Consider the following 24091-nt stretch of genomic DNA (forward strand, 5'->3'; position numbering starts at 1 on the left):
GGATCGATCCCCACCCAGGGTAGACCAGGCCAAAGAACCTAAGGACTTAATTCTAGTCTCTGTTGCACTGGTGTAAATATAACAGTGCAGAATCTAGTCTTAGCTGTACAATAAGTGATCGTCAGAAAATGGTATAGCAGTTCACAGACTGCAGCCACTGAAATTTATAAAAGTTCTAACACCATTTCTGAGGGTGCTTCCTGTTCTGACAAAAAACAGGCTTCAAAGTCCCAGGAACTATTGGGATTGGCAGCTGAAGTTGTTAGAACTCTTGTCAATTTCAGTGGCTACAAGCAAATATAACATTTCCAATATCACTTACAGACTTTGGGTGCTAATGGGTTCTAAAATCTGTAGTGATTAAACTTTGAAAAACATTTTAAACATTTTAAGTTGTAGAATTAGCTTTTAAAATTTGTTCTGAATTTCAATTTAAGAAAAAAAGAGTGTTTTGCTTAAGAAAACCATTTTTTATAAAAGCAATAGCTGAAGTCATATTAAAGAGTCTTCTGAAATCACTGATTTCTGTATGATACCCAGAATGCATTGAGGCAGAGGTGTGCCGATCTTATATAATTTCCATGTCATATGCTATTGCTTACAATGTCAGTGAAATAAAATATCGCATGAAAATAGTTTCCCTAATGGTACTTGTGTGATGAGGGATTTATTTTCAAAGTAAGATACAATACTTGTGTGATAATGTTCTATTATGAATATATTTCTATTCAATGTGATGATAAACCCATAGATTTAACTACTTTATCTGATGGATGTTGGTCACTAGAGTGTACCATTAGTGACCAGGTTTAGAGAATGTACCTATGTATATTTCTGACAGTCAGAACATCTTAGCTGTAAAATAGTTTTTCAACAGTATTACTTATTAATTCATACAGCACCTTTCACCAGAAACATTCTTTTCAGTTATATATAGGGATCACTTTAACCCACCATTGAAACGTAGCCAGCTCTGGAGAGATACACAGCAGTCAAAACAGTGTTAGCAATGCCAAACTCTTCAATGCCAGAAATTTAGATATGCAGTTTAGTCATAGCTGTGTCAGTAGCTGTGACAGTCCCAGGATATTAGAGAGACAGGGTAGGTGAGGTAGTATCTTTTATTCGACCAACTTCTGTTGGTGAGAGAGACATTTAGATATGCAAATGTAATTAACCAAATTAAAACATGGCCAGGTGAGATGCCACTACTCTTACAAAAAGCTGTTAAACTACAAATGCAATCAGGACCTTGTTTTTTCTCTCTCAAAAGATGGCAACTCCAAAAACATTATGCCTGATAACCCCATGATGGGGCATCAGTTTAACTGTGATTCAGATCAAGATGTATTTAGCTGTGACACTCTGAGTAAGTTTCCCAGATGTGAAGACCAGATCTGTGTAAGCTTCTCTCTCTCACCAACAGAAGCTGGTCCAATAAAAGATGCTACCTCACCCACCTTGTCTCTCTAATACATACATGAGGACTTTTGAGTGCTTGATGATACAATTTCTGTTCAAATAGAGCTTATGCTTTCTTTTTTATTACAAGGAGTACTATTTACTCTGATTAGCACCTCTCCTTACAAGGCACACTTCTGTCCAATAACTAATTTCACAATGGAATTAAAAACAAAAACTAGTCCCCCACAGAAAATATTAATTTTAAATAGATTATATTTGTTTTGTTTAACGATGAGAATGAAAATACACCTCTTCTAGCATTTTATTTTATGACTTATAAAGGCAAGAAAGTAAAGGAGGAGCTGCTGGACGTACTACAGGGGCTCTGAAGCTATACTGGGGGGGGCGGGGGGAAGGGTTCTATTTGTAATTGAAGCTTTGCCTTATTTTACATGGAGCAAATTCTACAAAATCATCATTTCTCTGGTTTATCCCCAACACTCAACATTAACTAAAAGAAAACAATGCAAAGCAGCTCCTATCTGAAATATTCTTGATATCCCTCTTTGGGAAGAACATATTAAAAATCACCCCATGACAACTAGTTCATGAGTGAAACATAACCCTAAAAAACTCATATCACAAACATACTGAATTACTATGTTGGCGTAATGTGAGGGTATCATCAATCATACTTTAACAGGGTTTGAAAAGTTTTTACTTTGAACTCTCACTTTCTCTTTCTGTGACACTTTTCTTCATTTCTAAAGATAAATCCTGACAGATTTGGAACCAACTCATTACATGATCCCATTTCCCTTTGGCACGTACTCTCAGTTCCTCTCTTGTTCGCAGAACTTGGGTTCTTCTTGCACTTCTTAGAGCATCCCTCCTCTTTTCCCTATAATTCCAAAACACATACAGAGTAGCTCCTCAGGTTAGGTGTTTGGCCAAACTGACAGAGGTGAGAGGCCTGTGCCAGTTCCTTTCCTTTTCTCAACTGTTTTTTCATAACTGCCATGCTCCATTAAAGGAACCTCTTTACTTTAAAAGGGACATCACCTCAGAAAGTATTGTCCTGTTGTTTTGATCAACTGGACTCCGGAGAAGACTTATTCCAAGAGTGGCCACATATCCTCTGCCATGATTCTCCATGTCCTAAAGCAATGCTGTATTTCCCCTGGTGTGTCCATATCTTTGTAGCACTAGTGCAGGTTCTGAAAGTTAATTTTCTTGCATATCCTATCTACTGAGAGAGTGGCTGTGCATGCTTTGGGGTTGTTTTTGTTTTTGAGATATCCATTACCCTATTCATTTCTTATATTCTAATGTTTACTTCTCTCCCCTTAATCAGACCAGGCTACTTCTCCACCAGCACAGTTGGATAAGTTGTGTGTAATCTTTATCTAACTCATGGGTTCCCAGGGCTCCTTGCAGAATGCATTCTTCTTTGGGTCTCCTCCTAGTCAATTCCTTCTTGTTACAGAACTTGTTACAGCTCTCTCTGTTCAGATCTATTCTCTCTCTCTCTCTCTCACATCATGAGCACTCATGCCAGATGTACTGTATATCAGAGCTATGCTCAGGCTCTCTGGGGGGCAGGCTCCCTACCCCCTCCCTCATGGGTCTCACTGTCCGTCGTTTATCCCCTCTTTTCCCCCAGTTTGCAGCCTTTGCGGAATCTCTCTGCGGGCTACCCACACAAGCCGGGGTTTGGCTCCTGTTCTTCCCTTCCCTTAGCAAAAGAAATAGCTAGAAAAATTTGCTTTATAACTATTACCCAGTATTACCACCCAAAAATATTTGTCATAGAAAAATAAATCCAACTGTTAGCACGAGAAAATATTCCTCTCTCTTTCCCATCTGTCAAAACTTAATTTTTCCAAGGCACATGGAAAGTAGAGAACATCTGCAAGAAACATTCTTTTAAACAGAGGTATGTAATATTACCGCCGGGAAGCCCCCTTGTAAAGCGATTACATGTAGGAATTCCACTTTCACTAAAGGAACACTGAAGAGATTGTTTTGGGGAAGCTATTGCTGATGTTTTCCTCTTCCATCACACCCTCCAGACAAAGGCTTGGAAAGATTTCCCTCAGCCTAACTCAGCTTCTATCCAAGTGCCTTGTAACACATTATGTTGGTAAACAGTTTACACTGTAAATCAACTAAAGCCAGTCTTGACATTTTGTAAGCTACAATAGTGGTCTCACAGAAAATGGATGAGAAGCAAATCATACATAATAATTCACTGACGATTTGACTGAGGTGAAGGATTGAAGTCCAGTCTTCTGATAAATATTTGAATCTTACCTTGCACTTTATCTGAACATAGCTCTCTTGCCTTCTCTCTCATGATTTTTGGAATTAACACATCTTTTTCTACATGTCTCAGCTCAGGTTCCTCTGCAAGAGAGCAAAAACATTTCTATGTTTTAAGGAAAGCCATATTTCTATTTGCAGAAACAACATAACACTGTTTATAGATGACACACTAAATCTGGCACAAAATCAAAAGAATAGTGAGGTAGGAGACGCACATGAAGATATTAAAATTAAGAGGCAAACTAATCTGATTATCATAAAAGATGCAAAGTTATATCAGATAGAAATATGAATATTCTCCAAACTTTTTTTGTTTTGGTATTATTTACTGTGCATAAGGAACCAGAAACAACTGCTGGCAAGGCTGGTGTCTATTTCTTATTAGCTAGCTTTTCAATATGGTCTGAAGATAAACTGCATAGTAGTTCAGAAAAAAGTTAGTAAATTGAAACAGAACATTATTTTCTACATTTACTTCCATACTTCATCATTGTGTATATTCTGTGGATTTTTCACTCAGGATCATTGAGAGTGGAGAAATGTAACATACACACAACTTTAAACTGTGTTTCAATTCACTGTGTTTACTCTTCTAATGATATTAGTTTTCTAAAAAGACTGCTTAACCTAAAATCTCCTTTTTTGGATTAATTTAATCAACGGGAATAAATACGAATGACCGGAACTCAATGTTTATTTGACTCTCTTTGATGATGGAATTCAGATCTCCAAATAAAAATAGCATTTCAGACCATGTTTAATTCAACATACACCATTTAGTAATACTATACTCCTTTTCATCCCCAAATTGAAAAAGACATTAGCATTCATCTAACAAGCAGAGATACACTTTTCAATCTTTGAGTGACTAACTGAAAGAGATTTGTCAAGAAAAGCCTACTGTCCACCATTGTTCTATAGACCATCATAGTCTGTCTCCTTAAATGCACAATTCTCAGTCTGCACAGATTATTTTTCAGAACACCAGAACAGTAAAACTCACATTACACTGTTATACTTCCCAGATGTGCTCATACTCCAAGTGAGTGCATCTGATTTAGAATATATAAGTGAAAAAGAAGTGAAATGAGGTATTCAAGAATAGGATCCTTGATCAAACATCATATTATACAGATTTTCAAATATCAACTAATTTACTTCTCAGATAGAATCCTTGGTTACTTTGTAGATTAAAGGGCAATACAGAGATCAACATCTGTCAAAAGCTCCCCTCATTCCTCTCTCACAATCTCTTGAAGTTTGCTAACACCATGCAGTAACAGAGTACTGAATCTGTGATATTACTGTGGGAATTTGGCAATGAAACAGAGGGTTATAATATAGCAATATACAGAATCAAAGATAAAGAGAGTTATCCTTTTGCTCACAAAGCACTCTTACCTTGGAGTTCTAGGGCAGGCATAAAAACAACCCCCAACACAACCTTCTACAGAGGTGAAGAGGGAAGTGAAAACCCTTTATTTTGATTTGAGTTTATGTTCTAGTTTTCATGACAAAGATCACCATTACAGCTAATATTTTAGCTAAATCAATATTCTCAATTTTAACTTTGTTTCGTATACCAGCATTATTATTCTATATAGAGACCATTTATAATGTTACTCAGTACAAAAGTGATATTTAGGCACCATGAGCAAAGTTATATCAGATAGAAATATGAATTGGTCTTGTCTACATGGGAAATTATTCTGGAATACCTATTGTTGATTAACTACTCCACTTTGAAAGTGGATTAAGCTAATTCAGTATAAGGCACTCTTATTCTGGAATAGGAACATCCACTCATGGAATTAATCATGAATAGTTAATTTGCTATCAATTCATATGTCATATTATTTCAATTAACTTTCATGTGTAGACAAGTCTCAACCAATCAAAATCTATCAATGTAACATTTGGCTGCTGGATAAAGTGTACATGAAGCAACATAGCCCTTTTCAGCATCAAAAAAATATTACCAAGTCAGTACCATTCTCAGTACTAACTCTGATTTTATAGTGTTTAATACTCACTTTGTACAGTTGTAAATAACTATACAAATGCAAAGCCATGGAGAATCAAGGCCCAGTGTCTCAAATTTGAATAAAATCTGTAACTTCAAGCATTATGGGAAAACTTCCATAGACATCAATAGCTCCAAGATTTCTCCCTAGGAGAACAAGTATTCCCTCTGCTTTCTAAGTCTTTTCTCTCTCTCCCTGTCCCTCCCCTTTAAAAAAAACCCAAACAAATAAAAAACTCCTTTTTTTCTATAGGCCACAGGAAAGCTAAATGGTCTAATTATGATTCCCCAAATTAAATTAAAAAATAATAATAATAATAGGAGATATACCAATCTCCTAGAACTGGAAGGGACCTTGAAAGGTCATCGAGTCCAGTCCCCTGCCTTCACTAGCAGGACCAATTTTTTGCCCCGATCCCTAAGTGGACTCCTCAAGGATTGAACTCACAACCCTGGGTTTAGCAGGCCAATGCTCAAACCACTGAGCTATCCCTCCCCCTTTTCAACACAGCAGCAAACATGGAGGAGATAATGACCACTAAGGGCCACTTATGTTATCTGGCTTTGCTCCACGTAGTATTTTTGAACTGCCAGCAATCAAATTAATTGTTAAAAATTCTTGTTACGTACTACATTTAAACTCTATAACTTTAATACAGTGACCACAGTTATGTAGTGTTGGCTGCATATGAATGAAAAGAGGAAAAGGAAAATCCTAAAATCATCACGTGAGATCAAAGAATCACTAAAAGTCTATAGATTCAACCTTTAAATAGAACTACAGTAAACACACACACACACACACTTGAGTTATTAAGCCAAAGACATAGGACAAACCAATAAACATAGCTGCTGTATATTAATTGACTACGAAATGTACCAACTAATGACAGATATGTTAGTAAAAGCAACAAAGAATCCTCTGGCACCTTATAGACTAACAGACGTTTTGCAGCATGAGCTTTCGTGGGTGAATACCCACTTCTTCAGATGCAAGTCTTGCATCTGAAGAAGTGGGTATTCACCCACGAAAGCTCATGCTGCAAAACGTCTGTTAGTCTATAAGGTGCCAGAGGATTCTTTGTTGCTTTTACAGATCCAGACTAACACGGCTACCCCTCTGATACTTGAGATATGTTAGTGTTATTCACCCTCCTTTTCAGGGCATGATCCCTATATAACTAGTCCTTCATTCTGTTAGGGTCCGTCTCTTCTTGATTACACAACTTGTTCTCTTGGTGTCATTAATTTCAAAGTCAACCTGACGTTAAACTGCAGTTTCCATATTTTTAAGTTCCATGGACATTGCACAAAGACAGTTAAATCACTTGTCTGTGCTCTCTCCAATAAAAACTTAAGGCCTTATCTACACACAATTTGAGCACCTATTTAAATAAATCTGTAGACCATGCAGTCCCCTAGACTACATCTACACTACAGCCAGTATCAACACTCCGAGATCGATTCACCTGTGGTCGTTTTAGCAGGTCTAGTGAAGACCTGCCAAATCAATAGCAGATCACTCTCCAATCGACCCTTGTACTCTACCCCCCGACAAGAAGAGCAGAGTGGATAAAAATCAATGATTAAAAAAATTTTTTTTTTTTCATTTAAATCAGATTTTTTTTTTTAATAAAAAACGCTTTTGGAGGAAAAAGCCTATCTGAAGATAGTTTTAAGTAAGATACATTATAGCTCAAAGATATCTCATCATGAAATAGGGATTATAAATTCTAATTCTATAGTATGAGACAATATATTCATATAATGTTTAAGAAAAGTTTTTTGTAAATGAGTTCCAACAGTTCATGGATTAGGGACCCAATCTTATGAGGTTACAGGGGCTTCTGTATAGATTATTTAGGTTAATCTTTCTATCTACCCAATGGGACTCAGTGCTCAGTCTAGAAGATACCATCAGAGATGCTTCATTTGCAGTTCTCAAACTATGGATTTGTATCTCCAGAGATACCATGCTTGTTAACAGCAAAAATGTTTTTAAATAAATACATACATACAATAAATAAATAAAATATAGAGGTGAGAAATAACAGACCTCAACCCTACTGTCCCTCTGCAAATTTGTGTACAGAGTCAATCCCTTACCTCTCTCTAAAAGTGCAAAGTTTCAAAAAGTTCAATGAATAGAAGATTGTTGGGGGCGGACTAGATCTAGACAAGAAGAAGTAGTATGGAGATCAATGTGAGAAGGGAGGGACAGGCAGCAGAAACAGAAGTGAAACTGTTTGAGCAGCATATTCCAGAAGTTTTGAGGTCTTTCTGAGTGTAGATCTACCATACCATTCTCTCATTAGAAGGGAAAACTATAATGGCAGCAGGCGGTAAGAGAGACCCAGTTTGGGAATATTTTAATGAAGTTCCTCTACCTGTGGGTAAGACAGGCATGAGTGCAAAATGCAAACAGTGCAACAAAGAAATGCAAGGCCTGGTTACCCGAATGAAACAGCATCATGAGAAGTGTTCCTTCTCAGGAGGAAGCTGCCCTGAAGATGATGAATGGAACATGTCTGAACATGCGGGATCTTCAGGTTGGTAAACTTTTTAATTTCATACTTCTTTCTTAAGGACTGCCCGTCTTCCTTCTGGACTATTCTTGAATTCTCATGTTTGAGTAAAAATGATAGTTGTTATTCTATGGTACTATAATTTTAGATGCAGTTGTGATAAAAAAATAAATAGCTGAAATAGGCAGATCTTCCTCTTACAATTTCACCTTTAAAGTAGTACTGAGTGTCAGTGAAGGCAATGAGTAATACTAAATGAGCAGTATGGTAATAATAATAAAATAACTGCACTGACTTATTTTGTTTAGGAGCATCCATCCTCAACATACTGGATTCTGAAGACTATGCACCTTCAAGATCGCCATCATTGTCTACAGTTTCAGAGTTATCTGCCAATGCTAGTGTTTCAGTCACATCATGTATGTCACATAGCCACCTGTAGCAAAAGGAGAAAAAAAATCTCCATAATCCAGAAACAACCAAATAAGTTTGTGATAAAAACCAGCTGATTACAAAAAATGATGAAAAAATTGCCCCGTTTGTTTATGCAACAAACTCTCCTTTCCGTATGACTGAGAACCCACACTTCATTAACATGGTTCAGTCATTAAGACCAGGATACAGTTCACCCAACAGAGCAGATGTTGCAGGCAAATTGCTGGATAAAGTGTATGAAAGAGAAATTGAGCAGTGTGCAAAAGGTCTAGAGGGTGAAATTGTTAACATGAATCTTGATGGGTGGAGCAATGTCCACAATGATCCCGTTGTATGTGCTTGTGTGACAACAGAAGAAGGGAACGTCTTCCTTACAGAAACAACTGATACATTAGGAAATGCACACACAGGGGAATACTTACAAGAAGTAGCAGTAAAAGCTATAACAAACTGTGAAAAAAAATTCAAATGTCTGACCAAGCTGCATACTACAGACAATGCTACAAATGTGTCCAAGATGAGAAGAAATTATTTAGAAGACAGTCTCAAGCTAATAACATACGACTGCAATGCTCATTTGATGCACCTCCTAGCAAAAAACTTCAGTATTCCAGAAATTAAAGGCTAATGTTGTTGAAACTGCAAAATACTTCCGTAACAACTACTTTGCAGCAGCTGCTCTGAAAATAGTGGGAGGAACCAAGTTAACTCTCCACAATGCAATGGAACTCAGTAGTGAACACTTTTGAGCATTATATCAAGAACTGACCTAATCTGATGACAGTTTGTGAACAAAATCGTGAAAAAATAGATGGCACTGCCACAGCCAAAGTTCTCAACATTGTGCTTAAGAGAAAAGTTGAACACATGCTGAGTACCCTGAAGCCTATTTCTGTAGCCTTGAACAAAATGTAGGGAAATTGCTGTTTTTTTGCTGACGCTGTTGAAATGTGGAAGGAACTGAGTGAGATCTTAAAAAGAGAAATATGCAATGACAGAATTAAATTACAAGCATTAAAAAAAACGAATGAGACAAGCACTATCTCCAGCTCATTTTCTTGCAAATATTCCCAATACTCGGTACCAGGCTCAAACCTTAACTGCTGAAGAAGAAGAGTTGACTATGACATGGACATCCAGCAATCATCCCTCCATAATGCCAACTATAATAAACTTCAGAGCTAATGGTGAACCATTCAGGAAATATGTTTGCTGATGATGTTTTAAAGGAAGTCACACCAGTGAACTGGTGGAAGTCACTTAAGCACTTAGATTCAGAGACCATTGAAGTGATAATTTCACTTTTAACAGCAGTAGCTTCTTCTGCCAGTTTAGAAAGAAGAATTTCTTCCTTTGGACTAATTCATTCCAAATTGAGAAATTGGTTGGGACCTGAAAAAGCAAGAAAGCTTGTTTTTCTTTTCCAGATTATGAACAAACAGAAAAATGAAGGTGAAGACGACTGAGTTAGCTACAGAAGCCAATATTTTAAGTTTCTCACGTTGACCTGGCTGAAACAGTCAATTTAATTTTTGTTTTTTTTAAAAAAACTATTTCATTTAAATATTTTAGTTAAAAACAATTTTAACAAAAACCAACTTGAATATTTAACTAAATTAAAAAATTCATATGCTTGTTTTGTTAAAATATTATATGTTTACTGTTAAAGAAAAAATCCAGAATACATAACATTGTTGTTTCAGTTAAATACAACAATTTAAATGTCTGTCTGATGATGTTCGCCTCCTAATACAGCATGGCAAGAAAATCCTCCAAATATTAAAGATTAACCTGTTGAATTGGAGATAGTTCACCTCCCAATGACTTAATAAATATCTGCTTCAATTATCTTTGGTAAATGAAATAACCAAACGATCATTTATTTTCTGATATAGCTGTAAAACTAATCTGAAAAGTTTTCAAAATAAATCATTTAAAAAATGGATAATGTGTATCTTCTAAAAATGAAACCTACATCTATCTGAGTTGTGAAGAATATGTATTAAGATTATAACAACCAACAAGAATGCACTTTTATTTAGAAATCCATGATTAAATCGAGTCTTCCTGACTAGTGATTTAAATCATGATTTAAATCAAATCCACCCCAGAGAAGAGTAAAATAAGTCAACGGGAGAGCTTCTCCTGTCAACCCCCTGCGGTGTAGACCCTGTGGTAACTCGACCTAAGGTATATCAACTCCAGCTATGTTATTCATAGCTGGAGTTGCATAGCGTAGGTCGACTTACTGCGGTAGTGTAGACATAGCCTTAGATCTGGAGACTCTTAACCCATAATTTGAGTGTCTGCACCAAGGGGTTGCATTGATTTCCCTAAACCAATTTAGTTTTGGTGCTCAAATTGAGTGTATACCAAGGATGGCCTAAGTTAGAGTATAAAGGTAGAAAAGGTGGCAGTTTAAAGTATCTAAGAGAACACACCTAATTCATATTTTGTGACAGGGTCTAAGAGAAAGGATTGTCATAACTATTACACTTGAAAAACTGTTTTTACTCAAAAGAATAATTCGTTCACGTTACTCCAATCTTACTCACATTATGCCATAATATTTAGCTCTTTGTTCTATTAGAAAATGAAGTTGTTTTCTTTGAACAGGAAATGAAAGTTGTGACAACACTGATCAACAAGTCCTTCTCAGTAAATTGACATGTGCACAATTTTGACTATCTCCCCAGCTGTATCCCTTGTCACTCTGTATTGGACTCTGGTAAATAGACAGGGCTATATCTGCAAAAGGACCTACATGTGTAATTACCACTTGAGGCACCTAAATCCAACACCGAGATCCTCAAACCTCCACTCATCTGCCACCTAACCATGGAAGTGCCTAAAGTCCTGAGGTGTCCAAATTTCCATTGTTAAAAGTCCCCTACGTGCCTATGTTTCTGACAGTGGGCATGGACACAGCTGCCTATCTCATTCCTAAGCCCAGCAGGATCTTCAAACCAGGCATTCAGTAACTTTGCAAATGTCATGCAGCAAGTAAGTAGCAGAGCTAGACATACAACACAGACCTCTGTCTCCAGTTCTACCCCATTATACAGTACATCCTCCAACACAGTAAACCTATTGGGGCAGATCCTCAGCTGGTGTAAATTATCATAGTTGATTTAGGACACCTTATACCAGCTGAGGATCTGCACCAATGTGTGATACAGTATGCACTTTAGACAAGTTAGTGACCAAAAGGCAATACTAACCACTTTAGTATCAAGCAAGATAGCAGTTAAGAAAATAAAAATCAGTTGAACAATGCTTAGAAAAAATATTCACTTGATATGTAATGTAAATAGTTTTTCCACTTTAAGTCTGACAAATACAATAAAAAGATAGATTGTGATCTTGGTCACAAGTTACCACACAGAATAGCCAGCAATAACTACAGTGAGCTTTACCATCAAAAAGGTTATGCCCTCTGAGATCACTTCATTTCCACTCCTTTCACCTCTTCCCCCACACTGTACCCACACTCTCGCTAAGCCTTGTTTGCTCAGAAGACCATTAACATCCAGAAAGTCAGTGACAACTGCTGCCATGTATGAAATGCAGGACTTCATAAGGGGATACCTGAAGGTAGAGTCACAACCCATGCTGTTAAGTCCGCAGTGCCTTTTGCCATTTCCAACAGTATTACACCTTCCCAAAGAAAACGCTCCCTATTTTGCGAGTTTACTGTTCAACACTGAGAGCCAGACATCACTTTTTATTCTAACAAGTTCATTACAGAACAGTCCGTTCATAACTATGTTATGACAACATATTATTGTTTTGCGTTATATGTTTCCTTTGCAAAGGGACATGGGAAATCCCACAATAGCGTAAATGAAACAAACTGCAGCAAGCTAACCATACATACTCAGAAATTAAGAAAACTAATACCAGAGCTTCAAAAACAGGGTGAGTGGTGAGTGGCACCGTTGGCTCCCTCACCTGAGGGAAACTGTGTTGGCTCCTTTCAACAGAGGACCCAAGCACTACTACTTCACCTAGAGAGATGGTAAGAGAAAGAGAGAGGAGAGAGCAAGGGCATAAAAGTAAAGAGGTAAACGAAAGAAGGGAGACAAAGAAAAATAAAGTCAATGTGTAGAGGGGAGAAAGGAGACACAGAAACTATAGCCTAGACTGGAAGAGAATACAATGTAAGGAATTAAAGGAAGGGACTCCCTTTAATTCTAGAGAGGGAAAGCAGATGTACTGCTGAATCAGGGCCTAACGTTATTCAGCAAAACACCTAAGCAGGCACATAACGTTCTTCACAAAAGAAGAGCCATCAGTTTTGTCAAATCTCATTGCTTGAAACGGTTCTCTTGTCATATGCACAAGACAACATTTATAATAATCTTCTGTGGTTGATTAAAAGCCTCAACTGCAAAAACTATTTATTGCCTTGGATGGCAAAGAGCCATAGCCATTTGGTTTAACGGTTTTCATTATTTTTATGAAGGGGGGGGACGGGACGGGACAGGAAATAGATACATCAACAAGAACCAGAGTATCAGGACTAAATTCTAGAGAAGAATAGAAACCACATGGAATTCACAAAACATGGCATACTGGTAACATCCCCCACCCTCCCTCCTCACAAAAGCCAGGAAGCTACAAAGGAAAGAATACTGTAGAGGGGACCTTTGCAATAGTCAGAAGGCTCTTGAGGGGGGAAGAAGAGACAAAATAAAGCTTCTTTTTGCTTCTAGCAACTAAAGTAAAGGGGACCGTCACATTTATTAGACAACTACTACTAGCCAAAGGCTGTTATAGACTCATAGACTTTAAGGTCAGAAGGGACCATTATGATCATCTAGTCTGACCTCCTGCACAATGTAGGCCATATAATCTCATCCATCCACTTCTATAACAAACCCCTAACCTATGTCTGAGCTACTGAAGTCCTCAAATTGTGGTTTGAAGACCTCAAGCTGCAGAGAATCCTCCAGCAAATGACCTGTGCCCCATGCTGCAGAGGAAGGCGAAAAACCTCCAGGGCCTCTGCCAATCTTCCATGGAGGAAAATTCCTTCCCGACCCCAAATATGGCAATCAGTTAAACCCTGAGCACATGGGCAAGACTCACCAGCCAGCACCCAGGAAAGAATTCTCTGTAGTAACTCAGATCCCATCCCATCTAACATCCCATCACAGACCACTGGGCATACTTACCTGCTGATAATTTAGCAACTGATCTTTGATTAATTACCAGAATTAGGTTATCCCATCATACCATCCCCTCCATAAACTTATCAAGCTTAGTCTTAAAGCCAGATATGTCTTTTGCCCCCACTACTCCCCTTGGTTATGACAATGAAGATCCTGCAAGAACAGCATCCTAATAAACATCAATACCCTCCCCCATTTCATGGCTGCTGTGGTTGCATTGGAGCAACTTACCAGGGTGTGGACCCTGGACCTTGCTGATGGCCCCCCAACCTATCACTGCCTTTCTTATCAACCTCCGGCTGGCAGGGTTTTGGAGGTGGAAGAGAAGGTGTGTTATTGGAAATACATCTTGTTAACTGTTGTCTTCTTCCTGCTTAGTTAAAACTGGCTTCATGGGCTGCTGTTTAAGTAACCTCACATCTTTCTTTCCTTTGCTCCTATAAAGGACAAATGAGAAGAAAATATTGATCCGTCTATGCAAGTATGTATATGGTCCTCATTACTGGAGTATCGAATGGTAAAAGGGGCGGGGGAGGAAGGAAGAAAGAGAGAGGAAATTCTAACAATACTCTCTCACTCACAATGAAATTAAGAGTTCACAGCGTCAGCCAAAAATGGCTGACAAAGATAAACAGAATGGAGAAAACTAAGTCAATTAATCTCTAGGAGGAAACAAGAGGACCAGAGAAGTGTTTTGAATATTTTAGATGACTTTGTATCATGGTAAGAGGAATGAGGAAAGAGAATGCCAGTGTTGTCAACTCTCATGATTTTAGCATGAGTCTTAATATTTGGGACTTTTCTTGAAGCCCCAGTTCCTGAACTCATTTGATGATGTGCAAATTTCAGCTTTCATTTTTTAAAAATAAGTAAGTTTGTAATATTTGAGGTTGCAGAGAAAAGCTTGATAACATGAACCGTAAAATGTTCAAAAAGCAATAAAGGTAATAAAGAAACCAACCATTATTTGTATTAAAAAATCTGTTTTTATGTCAATTTCATTATTTTTTGGGGACCTGGGTCAGGACTGCTGAATGCCTGGGCTTGGCAATACTGTAGCACAAAGGTAAGTGACACTGTTTCCACACCTTTCCATTCCCTGCTTCCTATCGGCTGGCATCCAAGATGTACATCTGCCAGCAGCTAGTTTTCCGGAGGACAAGCTGCATTTCATCCAATTCTTGCAGCCATCCAAGGATCAAAGCATGCTAAACAGGTTAATTACAAAGTGACAGACTTTAAAAACTGCTGCACTAAAAGAAGTAAGATTCATTTTCCTGCTTACCTGTTAAGAACAAAAATGGAAAAATTCCCCACAAACACGCATCACATTTTAAACTCTAGATTATAAAGCTGGGAGGAAGGGCTTGCCTTCATCTTCCTCCCACGCCATTTCCCTTAATTGACATGTGTGTGTGCATCTCATATTTTATATATAAGAATACATAGTATATACATCATTTAAAATGAATAAATTATGAAATATAGTAACTACTTTATGTTAAAATTGTTCCATTTTTAGCTGAGTTACACAAGCTTTTTAGATAAATTTTTGCTTTTGCCTAATTAACTGACTCAGTTAAAATAATTCCTGAATCATAAGACTCAATATTGTGTTTCAGCCCAGAGCTTTGTTTGTTGCTTTTTTAACCACTGCTACTATGCTCTAGTTAAAAATCTTTTAATACATGGTTTATTGATAAAAGTGATAGTACATTAAATACAGACATACTAGTGGATACGTCCTTCCTGTTCTATTTTTATTAAAACACATAATCTGCAGTATTAACATATTTAAATTTAGGGGGAGGGGATTTTAAAGCTACCAAACAACTCAGATTTCTTTTAATATTCTCATTACAGTGTTTTTGAATGTACAAGGAGGAGTATGTCTTGCTATCCCTTGAGGGAAATAATGTGTTCCTCCAAAATTCTAATCTCCTGTTTACTATTTTATGCCTATAGTCTTAAAATTACCAATTAGTGTGTCAGATCTTATGTTGGAGAATTTACCATATTTAATTGTTTTAAAACATTGGAGGAGAGGGGAACTGCACGATGGTGTTACAAAATTATAATTTTCATGTAATTTGTATATGTATGTATGTGTATATATACACACACACGATTAAAAACATGTAAATTGTATTTAAAAGTCTCTGCTACTGATAGTAATTAATATTGCAAAAAATGGGGTACAATAGATTTTTTAAATGAATATGCTGAATAGATTACACAGATTTCTTAAAGATATGGAATATGAAAATGACATTTCTAAAGTTAGGATTTTTTTCACCCCACAATAGATAATCATTAAAAATCATTTATGTTTGAACATTAGTTGAATACACAGTTGACACAGCAAGGCCTCAATCCTACAGCCTGTGGGAGGATTGGTGTACCCACAGAGAGCCACACTGAAGTCAGAAGGGCTCCATGTGAGTGTAAAGGTCCTCCGATGTGCTATCCGGCTGCAAGGCTGGGGCCTTTGACCCCAATTCTGCAGTGAACTCTACCCGCAGTCCCACTGAAGGTGGTGGGGCTCCATTGAGTACAGAGGTCTACTTGTGAAGAGCTCATTGCAGAACTGGGATCTTAGGATCTAATTCTGCGGACACTTACTAAGTGAGCAACTTTAGGCATGTGAGTAATCCTATGAGGTTCAGAGGGCCCACTTGTATATAAATGTTGCAGGATTGGGCTCCTAAGTAGCTTGCTCTTTACTAATTAAATGTTGATGATTTCATTACCTAAAAATATAAAAACAAAACGAACAAAAATAACACCAACTGTACATACAATATGATGGGGACTAATTTAGCTACAACTAAACAGGAAAGAGATCTTGGAGTCATCGTGGATAGCTCTCTGAAGACGTCTACGCAGTGTGCAGCGGCAGTCAAAAAAAGCAAACAGGATGTTAGGAATCATTAAAAAAGGGATAGAGAATAAGACGGAGAAGATCTTGTTGTTGTTATATAAATCCATGGTACACCCACATCTTGAATACCGCATACAGACGTGGTCTCCTCATCTCAAAAAAGATATACTGGCAATTAAAAAGGTTCAGGAAGGGCAACTAAAATGATTAGGGGGTTGGAATGGGTCCCAAATGAGGAGCGATTAAAGAGGCTAGGACTTTTCAGCTTGGAAAAGAGGAGACTAAAGGGGGATATGATAGAGGTATATAAAATCATGAGTGGTGTGGAGAAAGTGAATAATGAAAAGTTATTTACTTGTTCCAATAATACAAGAACTAGGGACCACCAAATTAAATTAATGGGCAGTGGGTTTAAAACAAATAAACGGAATTTCTTCTTCACACTGCACACAGTCAACCTGCGGAACACCTTGCCTGAGGAGGTGGTGAGGCTAGGACTATAACAGGATTTAAAAGATAACTTGATAAATTCATGGAGGTTAAGTCCATTAATGGCTATTAGCCAGAATGGGTAAGGAATGGTGTCCCTAGCCTCTGTTTGTCAGAGGGTGGAGATGGATGGCAAGAGAGAGATCACTTGATCATTACCTGTTAGGTTCACTCCCTCTGGGGCACCTGGCATTGGCCACTGTTGGCAGACAGGATGCTGGGCTGGATGGACCCTCGGTCTCAACCAGCATGGCCATCCTTAAGTTCTTAACAGTAAATTTGACATGAAAACCCTGAAATCCTAATTAAACAACAATTTTAAACAGTCTGGTTAGTGCAGTTGCTCTATACAGCAGTATATTTAGGATTTTCTTAAAACTGATGGTAGTATATATATTTGTATTAAAAAAGTTACAGATTTTGAGATTTCTCTATCCTATATTCACATCAATTCAAATTAAGATAGAGTACAAGGATGACAACACCAGGGAAAATTTCTGAAGCTCTAACTTCTCACCATTCTATCATCACCTCGAAGTCAATTTTCACCTTTTTCACTGGCTGAATTTGTTATCTTACATTTTGCTTTGGGGCTCATGTGTTCTTGCAATATGGCAGTACTGGATTATAAGAATACTGACAAGCATGTTTGCTAGTAATCCACAATGGCTACACTGCAGTAAATCAGAAATCAGTTTCAGCAATACTATAACACTTGGAAAGAAAAGGAAAGGCAGACAAGGCAAAGTGCCATATTTTTGTTAATTATGTGGATTTCAGATACCCAGGTATCTGCTTAATAACTAATACAGCCAAACATACTTCAAAGAAGATTCTACGACAAGACAACTTTATGATCCAGAGAGTACAGAACTGCCAGAGCTGAAGCCATTCTCTATTTGCTTCTTATTAATAGTGAGGAAATAATTAAGGGCGTCATCCTGCAAGCATTTACTACATAGCATAATGGTTACTACTGTGAGTAGTCCCATCTGATCAGGTTAATCAACAGCTGTCCGAGGCTGATGGAGTTGCTCAGATCTGTCAGGTCAGGACTCCCTCCTGAAGGCTGAGAGGTGATGAGGAATGTCAAGTGGCTGGCTGAAGTTTGCATGAGCAGCCTGGAAAAAGACTGTCCATCCAGCCTACCAGCCACACACATGGCACGGAACCTATAGGGAGTACAGCATTGGAACAGGTCTCCACCATGTAATTCCATTCTCACACTGCCTCCTTGGCCCCTCTGCTCTTCTTGCCTCCATGAGGAGCGGCGATAGGGAGCAGAAAGACAGGCTGGACAGCAGGATCATGGAGTACACTGGGACCAGAAGTAAATCTCAAATGCTAACAGATCCATCAAATGAGGCAGGTATCCTGTGGAAAAAAACTATGTTTAATTACATGATCATATACTATCATAATGCATATTCACAAGGAGACAGAATTAAGGTAGCATGGGCAACTTAATTCTGACATTTGCTAACTTTTCTCTTTGTAACTTAAAATCCTTTTAACGTATTTTGTGTTATATGTATGACACAGAAACACACTCTACATAGGTGATATTACAGTCAACAGATATAAACAAATACGACAGCAAGAATAAAATGACAGCATCAGTGCAGATCAGGTCCCAGGTACAACACTATTTAACATTCCTGAAGTCAAACCTGAACACTTCAGCTTCTCTTGCCAGAACGGCAGTCCCAAGAGTAACATCCCTATTATCCATATACCCTTGATACACTTGCCACAGTTATTGTTGCATTTATTAGCTCATCACCAGACCCAGATGAGAAATTCTTGGCAGAACATGGCATTTAGAACTCCCCAAAGACAAGACAATGGTTTGATAGTGCAGCTGAAAATATGAACAAGATGCTCTACGTCCCAAGTATGACAGCATAATTGGAAAAGAAAAGGAGGCATGCAAGTCATATGAATTCACTGGTGTACATAAAACATGAAGCCATACTGCTCCTAACAGGCATGGAAACTAACAGACAACCTGGAATACAGCCTTTTAAAGCAGTGACTAACTCTTCAAGAGAAAGGCTATATGTTTATGAAAAACAAAGAAAACAGGAACAAAATGAGAATGTAGCATAAAATTAACATCCCAGTGAAAAGCAAAAACAAACAGCATCTGGATAAACAGAAAAACTAACTTGCAGGAAACGGAAACCAAACTATTTAACGGCATCAGCACTAAATCAGAAATATAAATAAGATGGGATATTGTTGGATTAGGTATCACCACACAATAAATCCAATCAGTGACTGAGAGTAATGTTGTATGCACTTCATTCCTAACATACATAATTATTTATGATTTATGCCATTTATTTTATCGGTGGCTTTTATTGATGATAATTCCAAATTCCAAATACTTTTTTGTACAAAGAAATCCTGTCTGAAGAACTATTTGAGTGTTAGACCCTTTAAGTCCAAAACCTCAAGGATACTTTATTTTTTTAGATAGTTTTGTCACTAATATATTTCTTTCAAGATCTAGTAAGATGCTGCTTAATAAGAGAGCCCTCCTACAGCATATTCTTTCACAGCACAGATAAGGAGTGGTGTGCATGCGTTTTAAAAATTAAGAGCAAGGAAGCGAGTACAGAGGAACCTAATCCTGTTATTTTTGCCTAGAAACAAGAGAAAGGCCTAAGAGAGGAAATTCTTAGCTATGTGCCTAACTAGTTCATACTTAACTTTGCTTGCACCTACACAGCCTTCCATTTTCTCTAAAGCACAACCACCTTGAATAGCTGATTACAAGCCACACACAAAAAAATTAAAAATCAAGGCTGCCCACAGTAAATATGTACTATTTATATAATAATATTTAAATGCTCAAAACACACTTGGTTGTGACCAGCCTTCTCTTCACATATTGCTATATGGGAGATGATTCCAATACGGAAAAGGTTGAGAATTCTGGGTTACATTATTTTCAGCTGTGAAGAATCTTTTTAAACTATTCAGCATTCCAAACCATTTTAGTCTCTGTCCCTGGTATTTATATCACTTGTTTGTTCTCTTATTTCCCAGGGCAGTTCCCAAAACAGTCCATGAAACACCACCCCAGCTAATCAAAACCATCCCTTCCAGCAGATTCCCAAACCCACCACCCCACTGCAAGGCAGTGGTCCTGAGCTCCTCCCCCCCCCCCAATCTGGTAGATGGAGAAGTGGGTGGCGGCATGGGGGAGCTTGCGACCCACACTTTAACGGTAAAAGAGCCATATGTGGCTCGTGAGCCACAGTTTTGCCACCCCCGTACTAGAGTGTTACAAAATCTGATTTGTAGAGGGCTGGTTGCAAGTGTATAATGAGAAACTGAGTCCCTAAAAAGAGACTTGCTAACAGAACCTAATACTGAAGTGCAGCATGACTATCAACAAAGGTAAGAGTCTCCCTTGAAAAAATTCTGTGTAAGCAGATCACTTCACACAGTGGTTGAACTGGGGAAAAAAATGGCAATGATATTCTTTCAAGCTCTGCATACAAAACAAACTCCACCCCTCCAAGTCACCATAATGAGACGCTGCTCACAACAAATTATGCAGTCGTTCAAAATATGATTGTGCTGCAATTGGAGCTCTACTGGGCTCCTTGAGCTTTTCTCCCCCTCAGAAGGGCTTCAATACATCTGTGGGTTCTGCTGGGCAAGTTGGACTTAGTTTCTTCTTAATGGGGGAAAACAATATGCAGTGATATAGACAGACCACAACCAGTACTTGTGGCACTAAAACGAGACATCGCTCATTAAAACATTAATCTCCGTTTTTACATGGAAAATTAAATAATTAACTATGTTAACATTTAAAGTACCACATTGGGATCTGAGTTAACACACTGAAATGAATGGGGCAGTTCACACCTCTCACAGTTATTGCTCCAGTCTCTCTGCAAACTCATAGAGATATCTTTGCTCCGGTTACATCTGGTTCACATTTTGAGGTTCTCTTCACAACCTAACAAACAGCGACTCAAGGCTTGCCTATGTTGCCTGCATTTTGGACTACAGGAGAATGAACAGAAGTGCAGACCAAAGTGCTGCACTGTAACTTCCCCATGTGGACAAGAACTAGACTTGTTAGTTCATGTTAACACAGTCCTCTTCATATTAATACGAAGTAGAAACCTTTTAATTCACACCCATAGGGCATGGCTACACTTGCAGATGTAAAGCGCTGTGTGTTAAACCTGCCTTCAGAGAGCGCAGTAGGGAAAGCGCTGTAGTCTGTCTACACCGACAGCTGCTTGCGCGGCCACATTTACAGCACTTGCAGCGGCATTGGGAGCAGTGCATTATGGGCAGCTATCTCAGCATACAAGTGACTACAACATGCTTTTCAAATGGGGGTGGAGTGTGACAGGGAGTGTGTTGTGTGTATGTGGGGGGAGAGATAGGGCCGACTTTAGGGCGATTCCACTGAATCGGGCCCCGCACCCTCCGCCGAAGTGCCACCGGAAACAGTGGCAACTGATTGAGCTGCCGCCAAATTGCCACCGCTATCTTCGGCGGCAGCTCTTTCGAATTGGGCCCTGCATGTCCTAAAGCCGGCCCTGGGGAAAGAGCATGTCAGCATGCTATCTTGTAAGTTCAGACAGCAGCAGGACTCCCCGCCCCGCCTCTCTCTCTCTCACACACAGCATTCCACACTAATCTGTCTCAGAGCACACTTATCTGTCTCAGAGCAGATAAGCAGCCTGCTGTCAGAAACAGAGCTTTCAAACGGCTAGTTCAAAACAATGAGAAGAGTGGCCACTTGACTTGAGGGGATTATGAGACATTTCCAGAGGCTGATCAGAGCACAGTAATGCAACACCTCATCCACCCTGGCGCCGTGACGCTCCAGCGGGGGCACAGCAAATGTTATTCCACTCACCGAGGTGGAGTACCAACAGCGCTGTTGCCGCAGAGTCAGAGCACTCTATGTGCCCTGCCAGTGTGGATGGGTAGTGAGCTAGTGCACCCGGGGCTCCTTTATTGCGCTGTAACTCACAAGTGTAGCCAAGCCCATAGTGTCCACACAGGGGAGTTCCACCGCAGCACTTTAGTCCACATTGCTATTCACACCCCTATAGTCCAAACTGCAGAGTAGTGTAGACATAGCCTGAGTTTTATTTAAAAAAAAAAAGTAAAGCAGAGATACTGGAAAACAAAATAGCAATATACTGAGAGGTAGCAATATGTGGTGACACTGCATAACAGCTGAATCCAGGGCCTGGGCTCCTACAGCATAGCAATTCCCCAACTGCAGCCTGAGGCATTCTAAAATGTGTTCACTGTCATCCAATCTGTGTAACTGTAGAATAAGGACAGATCAAATGCAGGTTTTTATTACTGATGAATGCAAAGAAACAATTTTATTAATCTAACAATGAAGATATAGTTGTATATCACCATTTTCATTGATTCTTCATTTAAAAAATTATGTGTCTATGTATATAAATAGCAGTGGAGTGCTGCTGAATGCTAACTCCTGGGACTGGCCTTTTTTCACATACATCGATCATACCATAATTGAAACTGAGCCAGCAACAATGCTTAAACACGGGCGTTCCTACCTAGTTTCTAAAACATTTCCTATGATCAATGTGCGTGACAAAGGTTTTTTTTTCTCAGCATTATTCTACCAACACACACTACCACCACCTAGAAGAGTACAGCAATTTTTATAACGTGCTTATAACCTATTTACACTGTGCTTTCTGCTGTTTAAACTTGATTTATAGTTATGTGTTTACTAAAAGTAGGGCATGGGAAGTCAGACTTCTAGCAAGAACTATGAACTCTGTTGCATGGACAAGGTCTTAAGGCTTTTCTACACAGGAAAATTTTGCCAAAGAAGCTAGGTCTACATTACAGACTTCTCCCAGCATAGCTACATCAGTCAGAGCAGGGTGTGAAGAAGTGTGATTCCTGACCAACACAGCTGTGCTGATAGACATTCCTACTGAAAACACAGCTATACCAACAATTCTACACTTTTATCAGTATTACTTATTTTACTTGTGGGTGGTGGCCTTACTATACCAGTACAAAGTGTAGGTTTGCTGGGTTAGCTGTGTCTACTCTAGGAGTGCTTTGCCAGTATAAGCCGAAATATACTACACACACACACACACACACACAATGCTGGTAAAGCACTTCTACTGTAGGCATAGCTTTATACTGATATAGTTAAACCAATATAGTTATGCCAAAATAAACCCATGTGGAAGTTATTATTCCAGTATAAGAAATGGCTTTTTGTTTGTTTAGCTTAAACCTCTTCCCAAGCAATATAAACTAAACTGAGAAAAGGCCCTCTTATGCCAGAATAAGAGCATCCTCATGGGGGCTTATTATGGTATAACTATATTGGTTTAAATATAACAATATAGGTTTAAATTCATACCTTAACTTGTATCAACATAATTTTCCTGTGTAGACAAACACTTAGTCATCAACTGTGTTTTCACCCAATATTCCCCCTCACATTCCCCAGTACCCCTGCCTCTGGTGGAGCAATAGGAATACTAACCTAGACCAGATGACAACATTTCAGCCACTTAGTCATCGAACCCCACCCAAAGCTGGTTTACACAGCACAGTGGTTAAAAGGCAGGCATCTGCCAGCACCTTGTCTACGCTAAAACTTGACCCCAGTTGTTACTGTTGGCAGTGGCAAGTGAAAGCCAAGCGGGGTGGCAGCAGGGGAGCCACAGGCTGGTATCAGGAGGCAGAGCTGGCTTTAGGAAGTGCGGGGCCCAATCCGAACAGTTTCAACAGGGCCCCGGCAGGGATAACAAAAAAAAATTCAAAAACACATGGGGCTTGT

At 38.7% G+C, this 24091-nt stretch overlaps 1 protein-coding gene across 1 annotated transcript in view; it reads right to left on the reverse strand.

Moving 5' to 3' along the window:
* Positions 1-24091, reverse strand: part of CMC1 (C-X9-C motif containing 1) — a 72007-nt gene that overhangs the window by 46933 nt on the left and 983 nt on the right. The window contains exon 2 of the mRNA XM_045007277.1: positions 3718-3810. Within this exon, the coding sequence (XP_044863212.1) occupies positions 3718-3810 (93 nt within the window). The remainder of the gene's footprint in view (positions 1-3717; positions 3811-24091) is intronic.

The sequence above is a fragment of the Mauremys mutica genome, chromosome 2 (assembly GCF_020497125.1).
Source record: "Mauremys mutica isolate MM-2020 ecotype Southern chromosome 2, ASM2049712v1, whole genome shotgun sequence".
Lineage (NCBI taxonomy): Eukaryota > Metazoa > Chordata > Testudines > Geoemydidae > Mauremys > Mauremys mutica.